General features: G+C 42.5%; 1 protein-coding gene across 1 annotated transcript in view; it reads left to right on the top strand.

Annotated features, from left to right (window-relative positions):
* The window catches only part of CEP41 (centrosomal protein 41kDa), a 69,965-nt gene that overhangs the window by 30,794 nt on the left and 30,821 nt on the right, over nucleotides 1-8,350 (top strand). The window contains exon 2 of the mRNA XM_006861221.1: nucleotides 2,980-3,043. Within this exon, the coding sequence (XP_006861283.1) occupies nucleotides 2,980-3,043 (64 nt within the window). The remainder of the gene's footprint in view (nucleotides 1-2,979; nucleotides 3,044-8,350) is intronic.

Below are 8,350 nucleotides of genomic sequence, written 5' to 3'. Positions count from 1 at the left end.
AGTTTACATGGGAGAACATTAGTTTTACATTCATCCTATCGTATATCGTTTCATTGCCCTGGTTACAATTCCCTCCATGCATCAATAACCAACCAAACAGCATACACTACAAGCCTGCCCGCCCCACCCCACCCCGTCATCAGCACACACACACACACACACACCCGTCATCAGCACACAGCCCCTCTCCTTCTCTGTGCCTAACGTCCCCAGCTGCTCCATTTCTCCACGTCATCATCTCTGCCTCCATCTCAGGCATCACTGCTTCTCTGGGTAGGGTCCCACTCTCCACTCTTTTCCCTTGATGGTCCCAAGGACCTCTGCTCCTAGACTGAAAAGTTAATCACTCTCCTCCTTGCTACAAAAGTCTACCTTTACATTTCCAACCCTTACAATCAGTCCTGATAACAATTATTCACTATTGTATCACAAGAGACCTATCTGCATTTCCTTTCATCAGCCCCGCCTGGATAGATGGGATACTGCTCAGTGGAGATTCTACCTTCCTCCACACCCTCTGGATTTAGGTTCCCTCTTGAAAGCTTGAGAGCCAGTCACTTCTTGCCTTTGTAGCCCTCCCCATTTTGGGTAGCCAATGTCTAAGTTGCCCATCCATGTCTACTCTGTATCTTCCATCTTCTCTTGATGCTTTCTGCATCATTCAATAATTTTCCCAGTGAATCTTTCAATAATGAAAGTCGAGGCTTGAATTTTTTCTTCAGTTCCCCCAGCTTGAGAAATGCTGAGCGTGTTCTTCCTTTTTGGCTTTCTAATTCCAGATCTTTACACATTTTGTTGTAATATTTGGCTTGATCTTCTCGAGCTGATCTTTGAAATTTTCTGCTCAGCTCTTGGACCTCCTTATTTCTTCCATTTGCTTTAGCATCTCTACGCCAGAGAGCAAGCTTCAGTGTCTCTTCTGACATCCATTTGACCTTTTTCTTCTTTCTTGTCCTCTCAATTACTTTTTGCTTTCTTTCTGTATGATGTTCTTAATGTCATCCCACAACTCTTCTGGTCTTCAGTCTTTAGAGTTTAATGTATCAAATCTGTTCTTATTTAAATAATCTCTAAATTCAGGTGGGATATATTCAAGGTCATATTTTGGCTCTCGTGGACTTGTTTACATTTTCTTCAGCGACAGTTTGAATTTGTACATGAGTAATTGATGGTCTGTTCCACAGTCTGCCGCTGGCCTTGTTTTCACTGATAATATGGAGCTTTTCCATTGTCTCTTTCCGCAGATGTAGTCAATTTGATTTCTGTGTGTTCCATCTGGTGAGGTCCATGTGTATGTTCCATCTGGTGAGGTCTCTTATGCTGTCCAAAGAAGATATTTGAAAGGAACAAATCATTGGTTTTGCTGAATTCTATCATGCGTTCTCCAGCATCATTTCTATTACCAAGGCCATATATCCCAACCACTGATCCTTTCTCTTTGCTCCCAACCTTTGCATTCCAATCACCAGAAATGACCAATACATCTTGATAGCAGGGATAGGGCGCTTTTTTCTGCAAAAATTTATAACATCATTTGTGGACCATACAAAATTAACAAATTAAAAATTAGCCTGCTATATTTTGTCAAACATTTAATTGACTCCCTCCTAATGTAATGGCTGGAGTGTGGCACTGTGGGTTAATGCAATTTTGGATTGCAGTGTTGGTTTAAACTTCAAGGTCGGCAGTTCAAGCTCACCAGCCATTCCTTGGAAACCTCATTCAGGGTTGCTATTGGTCAGAACTGACTCAACAGCACTTAACAACAACAACAACAAAAAAATGTGATGGCTGGAGTCCTGGTGTGGTGCTGTGGGTTAGTGCACTGGACTGCAAGGTCAGTTTAAACTGCAAGGTTGGCAGTTCAAGCTCACTAGCCACATGGTCGCTATTAGTCAGAACTGACTCAATGACACCTAACAACAACGAAGTGATGACTGGAATTACAGTTGCCTTGGTAGGGTTATATACATAATGATTTTGTGGACCTTACATGGCTCATACAAGAGTCATATAAGATAGACCCCCAGCGAGATGGATTGGCAAAGTGGCAGCATCAGTGGGCTCAAGTGGGGCAACAATTGTGAGATTGGCCCAGGACCAGGCAGTGTTTTGTTCTGTTGTGCATAGGGTCACTATGAGTGGGTACTGACTTGTGGCAGCGGTAGTGAGGTTGGCCCAGGATCAGACATTGTTCTGCTGTGCATGGGATTGCTATGAGTTGGTTCCGACTCGATGGCACCTGACAACAACAACAACAACAACAACGTATGACTCATGGACTTCTGGAGTGACGCTGTAGAATTAGCACTAGACTGCAAACCACAAGGTCTGCGGTTCAAGCCCACTAGCTGCTCCTTGGAAACCCTATATAGGGTCGTTATGAGTCAGAATCAGCTCGACAAGAGTTGTTAACAACAACAACAATATGACTCTCAGGCTGGACGTTTCCCATCCCCCTGCTGTGTAGGGTTTCCAAGGAGTGACTGAAACGAGCTTGCAGTCCAGTTCATGCCAAGAAACATGGAGATCACCAAGGAATGCTGGGCCTACAGATGCTGAAAGGGGACAAAGACCTGGCGCTCTGAATTCAGACTTATAGACTCCTAAACTGTGAAAGGAGACATTCTGTTTGTGTAAAGCCATCCACCTGGGGTATTTCTGTTATAGCAGCGTTAGATCAGACAGATGGACAGAAGAGACAGACCGATTTTGACTCAGTAAATGATCCTTAGGATGGTTTTTCCTACATAGTGCTATGAGAGAGTTTTGACAACATATGGAAATATGTTGACGGAAGAAAGATAACCACTTTCACCTGTGGAAACGCTGTGGGCCATGGTTCTGTGCTTCCGTTTTTCAATTCTGTGACATTTTATTATACTTTCCATTTTTTAACTATCTAACTGTTCTGAATATTGCCACCTTTATCCTTACATTCACCCAAGTAATGGTGATTTTTTGTTTTGTTTTGTTTAGTATCTGACGAAAAGGATACCACAGAACCCAAGGTATCAACATGTCAAGACAAGACTGGACACTGGTAAGTAGCAAAGGTTCAAAAACTGTGTAGGGTTTCGGAGGAGCGGCTGGTGAGTTTGAACCGTTAACCTTCAGGTTAGCAGTCCTGTACTTATCTACAGCATCATTAGTAGCAGCTGGAAGTTCCTCACAGGCTCAGGACTTTTCTTTCAGATGAGCAGTAAAAATCTGCATTCATCTAATTTCGCTTATTTTTCCTTACCGCAAAGATGAAACCCCCAGAAATGGAAAACATTTTTTCAGTGACTTACAGGGCTGCGGCTCTGTGACTGTCAGGAGACTCATGTCTATTCTGGAACACATTCAGTGTATTCCTCTCAGCTGGTGGGAGTGAATGAACATGTGCACATTAATTGAGTTTGGTATTCGTGGAGTGCCGACTACATGCAGAATGATGGATGGTGGGCGGTATAAAGATGAGTATGGATCCTGGTTCTTGCAATCAAAGAGCTTACATTCAAGTGCAGGCAAGTACCCTTGAGTGAGCAACCAAAATACCAGACGAAATTAAATTAGTGCTATAATCCATGACACTCAAGAGTACATTACTGCCTATTTCCATGTTCTTAACATCTTCCAGTGTCACGTAAGAAAGACAGCTCCCCAGACTCCAGTTGTTGGTTGTTTATTTGTTTTGTTGACTCGAGTGGAGCGTAGGACGATAGGATTTCACCATAACTGAATTTTCCCGTAGTACGTTCAATACAAGACAACTGAGAAAGTAAAACTGGGATGTTGACTCTCCAAATCTTCTCATTCATATTGCCTGTTGTTTTCTGCCATCTCCTTCAAAATCACTGTCCTCCGTTGTGCATGTTTCCTCATATAAAAAGGACATAAATGTTTGAAATGAGCCACGTTTGCGAACCAAGATTCCCTTAGCCCCTTTCTTTCAAACATTTCCCTGCTGTGCAGATGTTTATCCTTGCAAATATCCTGTTGGTTGGGTAGTTGAAAAATACTCTTTCTGCTTTAGGAGGACATTGTGGCACAGAGATTATGTGCTTTACTTGAAGTCCAGTAAAGGAACTAGAAGTAGGACTCGTGTGCAGGATGAGGGCGTACGTGCTGGTGGTCTAGTAGCATGTCCAGTCTACACAGTTTCCCTAGTGCATTACTTCTTCCGCCAATAACTTTCAAGTACTCCATCCCCACCTCTCTTCCCCTGATTTATAGCGGTGACCCACCCTTCCAGAATAAGTTCTCCTATAAGGTAAGCACATAGATGAAAAATACCATATCCACCCCCCCACCCCCGAGGATTGAGATATCAATTTAAAGAGGAAGAAACTCCATGAACTGCAAGAAGAATAAACAAATTTGTCTTGGAAGAAGTGCAGCCAGAATGCTCCTTAGAAGGCAGGATGACAAGATGTCATCTCTCATACTTTGGGCATGTTGTCAGGAGAGATCTGTCCCTGGAGAGGACATTGTGCTTGGTGGAGTGGTGGGTCAGTGAAAGAGAAGAAAGCCCTCAAGGAGATTGAACGACACAGTGGCAGCAACCGTAGGCTCAAACGTTTTTAACAACAGTTAACGTGTCTAACTGTTAGAAGCAGATGTTACGTATGTGGCCTCTTATAAAAACAGCAGTTGTGAGGATAATGCAGGACTGAGCCATGTTTCATTTGTTATGCACGGGGTCGCTGTGAGCCAGAACCAACTCGACAGTACCTACAACAATTATAGAGGAATGGGAGTCCCTGGGTGGTGCAAAGGGTTAACACTCTCCACTGTTAACTAACAGATTGGAGGTTTGAGTCCACCCAGAGAAACTTAGGAAGAAAGGTCTGGTCATCAGCCATTGAAAACCCTGTGAAACACAGTTAGTTCTACTCGGCCACATCTGGGGTTGCCATGAGTAGGAGTCAGTTCCACAGCTGTTGGGACCGGTTGAGAGGAATAAATTCCTTTTGGAAAGTTTGTGGTGTTGTTAAGTGCCACCAAGTTGGTTCTGACCCATAGCGACCCTGGTGTAGGGTTTCCGAGGAGCAGCTGGTGAGCTTGAACCACCGACCTCGCAGTGCAAACGGCTTGGAAAGTTTAGACTTCCGTAAAATTAAATATTTGGAGACCTGCAGTCTATTTTACATTGATAGCTTTGTCTATACCTTCATAGCTTTCTGATGGTTTTCTTTGTCCCTCCAGGAAACTGAATTGAGATTTGTACCTGGAAACCTCTTCTTTTCTCTCCAGCTCCTTAATTCGTGTCTCAAGTTTAAATCACCATTGGTGTCTGAAATGAATTTCAATTTTTGCAAAGTTGAAATACTTACCTCTACTCTTTATAATACATGGTAAATACTTATATCCTCTTACATGCTGAGGCTTTTAAACAGGTTTTTGTTGTTGTTGTTAATTAAACGTTCTCTATTTTGAGGTAATTGTAGATTGATATGCAATTGTAAGAAATAATAGATTTGCCCAGTTTCCCACAATAGTAACATCTTACAAAACTATAGTGCAATGTGCTTATCTCTTCTTTTTATAATACACGGCAAAGACTTATATCCTTATATTTGGAGGCTTTTAAAGAGATTTTTGTTGTTGTTAATTAAACTTTTTCTATTTTGAGGTAATTGTAGATCATATGCCATTGTAAAAAAATAATAGATTTGCCCAGTTTCCCACAATAGTAACATCTTACAAAACTATCGCGAGATGTCACAAGCACACTACTGACACTGACAGCTACACTGTCAACACACAGAACGTTTTCATCCTCATAACGATCCCTATGTTCCCTTCATAACCATCTCATTTCTCGTTTCCACCTGCCCGCCTTTCACTGGTGGAAAAGCAGTGGTCAAATTGTTTTCCAAAGTTGCGGTACCAGTTTACATTCCCACCAGCACTGATTGTATTTCTCTACATCCTTGCCAGCATTTGGCATTGTCACCATTTTTTATCTTAATCATTCTTTTAAGTATATAGGAGCTCTGGTAGCATCGTGGTTACAAGTCGGACTGCTAATCTTTCGGTCAGAAGTCCGAAAGTACCAGCGGTTTGGCCGGAGAAAGATGACAGTTTCTGCTCCCGTAAAGATTTACAGCCTCGGAAATCCTATAGAGGGTCGCTGTGAGTCAGAACCGACTCCCCGGCACATCACCACCTCCACCAGTCTACCATGGTAGTTTTCATTGGCATTTCCCTAATGGCTAATGAAGGAGTCCAGGTGTGGCACTGCAGGTTAAATCACTGAACTGCAAGATTGAATTTCACCACAAGGTTGGTGGTTCAAGCTTACCAGCTGCTCCTTGTAACTCTGAGTCGGAACCGATTTGACGGTACGTGACAACAGCAGCAGTGACTAATGAAAGGCGCTCTGGGAGCATAGTGGTTACGATTCAGGCTGCTAACCTCAAGGTCAGCAGTTCGAAACTACCAGCTGTTCTGCAGGAGAAAGCTGAGACTTTCTGCTCCCATAAAGATTTACAGCCTCGGAAACCCATGCAGGGTCATTATGAGTCGGAACCAACTCCATAGCACATGATCACCAGTGGCTAATGATGTTGAAGATTTTCATGTGCTTGTGTGTCTTCTTTGATGAAATATCTGTCCACTCCTTTTGCATGTGCTCTAAGAAGGATTGTTTGCTCTTTTGCTGTTGAGTTTCAGATGGTGGTTGTGGCTGTGTGCCGTGGAGTTGGTTCCAACTCATAGCAACCCTGTACAGGGTTTCCGAGGCTGTAAATCTTTACAGAAACAGAAACCCTCATCTTTTCTCCCGCCGAACAGCTGGTAGTTTCGAACTGCTGACCTTGAGGTCTGTAACTACTATGCTACCAGAGCTCCTTATGTATTCTAGATACTAATCCCTTTTTCGGATGTGTGGTTTGCAGATCTTTTTTCCCTGTCTGTAATCTGTCTTCTCATTCTCTTTACAGGGTCTATTGAAGAGCCAACGTTTTTAATTTTTGATAATGTTCGGTTGATCAGCTTTTATTCCTGTGGGCTCATACTTTTGTTGTCAAGTGTAAGAACTCTGTGCCTAGTCTTAGATCCCAAAGATTGTCTAACATGCTTCTTCTAAAGTGTTTGTAGTACAATTTTTACATTTAAGTCCATGATGCATTTTGAGGTTATTTCTGTATACGGTGTGAGACTTGTGTCAAGATTCATGTTTTCCCATGTTCTCAGCCTGTGGCTGTACAAGGAGTCCTGGTGTCACAGTGGGTTAAGTGTTGGGCTGCTAACTGAAAGGTCGGTGATTCAAATCCACCAGCTGCTCCACAGGAGACAGATGAAGCCGTCTACGTCCATGAAGATTTACAAGCTCAAAAACCCTACTGGGCAGTTCTGCCATGTCCTATAGGGTCACTTTGAGTTAGAATTGGCTTGATGCTAGTGGGTTTGGGTTTGGATTTATGGATGTCCACTTGCTCCAGCATCATCATGTATTAAAAGAATGACCTTTCCTCCATTGAATTACAAGTGTGTCTGTGTAAAAATAAGTTGGGCCTGTCCATGTGAGTCTGTTTCTGGTTTCTCTGTTTTGTTCAGTTGATCTGTGTATCTTTCTTTTTTCTTTTTTAACCAATGCCGTTCTTGATCACAGTAGCTAGACAGTACATCAGGAAATGTGATTCTGCCCAAGTTTTCAGAATACGTGTAGATCTTCTAAAACCTTTACCTTCCCATGTAAATTTCAGAATAGTCTTCGTTGCGTTTGTAAAAAAATGTTGCTGAGGTTTTGATAGCAATTACCTTAAACCTGGTTGTGTATCAGTTTGGGGGAAATTGACATCTTTATTATATTGAATCTGCAATTCAACATGGTATGCCTCTTCATTTATTTGTATACTTTTTTTTTTTTTTTTGCTTCCATTTCCTTTCTTTCTTTTTGGTGGGGGGATGTACACAAAAAACACTCAGGAATATATAATCATTTAAATAACCAAAGGGCACATTTTGCAAGCCTGCCTCCCGGCCACCAGCTCTCAGTCCCTGTCTTTCCATGAGTCTAGACTCCTCAGTTGCTCCCTCTCCCCATGTCCTCATCTCTGCCGTCTCGTTGCTGCTTCTCTGGATAGGGTCCTACATTCTGCTTGTGCTCTTCTCCCTTGATGGTCCTAGGGTCGTCTGTTTCTGGACTGTAAGATTAACTACTCCCTCGTCTTTGTTTAAAACTTCTAGCTTTATAGTTGTTACAGTCGCAATTAGTCACGATAACAGTTACTCACTGTTGGATCATAAGAATCTTATCTCCATCTCCTTTCACCAGACCCATCAAGACAAGATGAAAACTATTCAGTGGGGTCTCAACCTTCCTCCGCACATTCTGAAACTTAACTCCCTCTTGAAAACT

Source organism: Chrysochloris asiatica, unplaced genomic scaffold (assembly GCF_000296735.1).
Source record: "Chrysochloris asiatica unplaced genomic scaffold, ChrAsi1.0 scaffold00041, whole genome shotgun sequence".
Classification (NCBI taxonomy): domain Eukaryota; kingdom Metazoa; phylum Chordata; class Mammalia; order Afrosoricida; family Chrysochloridae; genus Chrysochloris; species Chrysochloris asiatica.
Note: the sequence above shows the minus strand (reverse complement) of the source record. Positions and strands in the feature narration are given on the sequence as shown.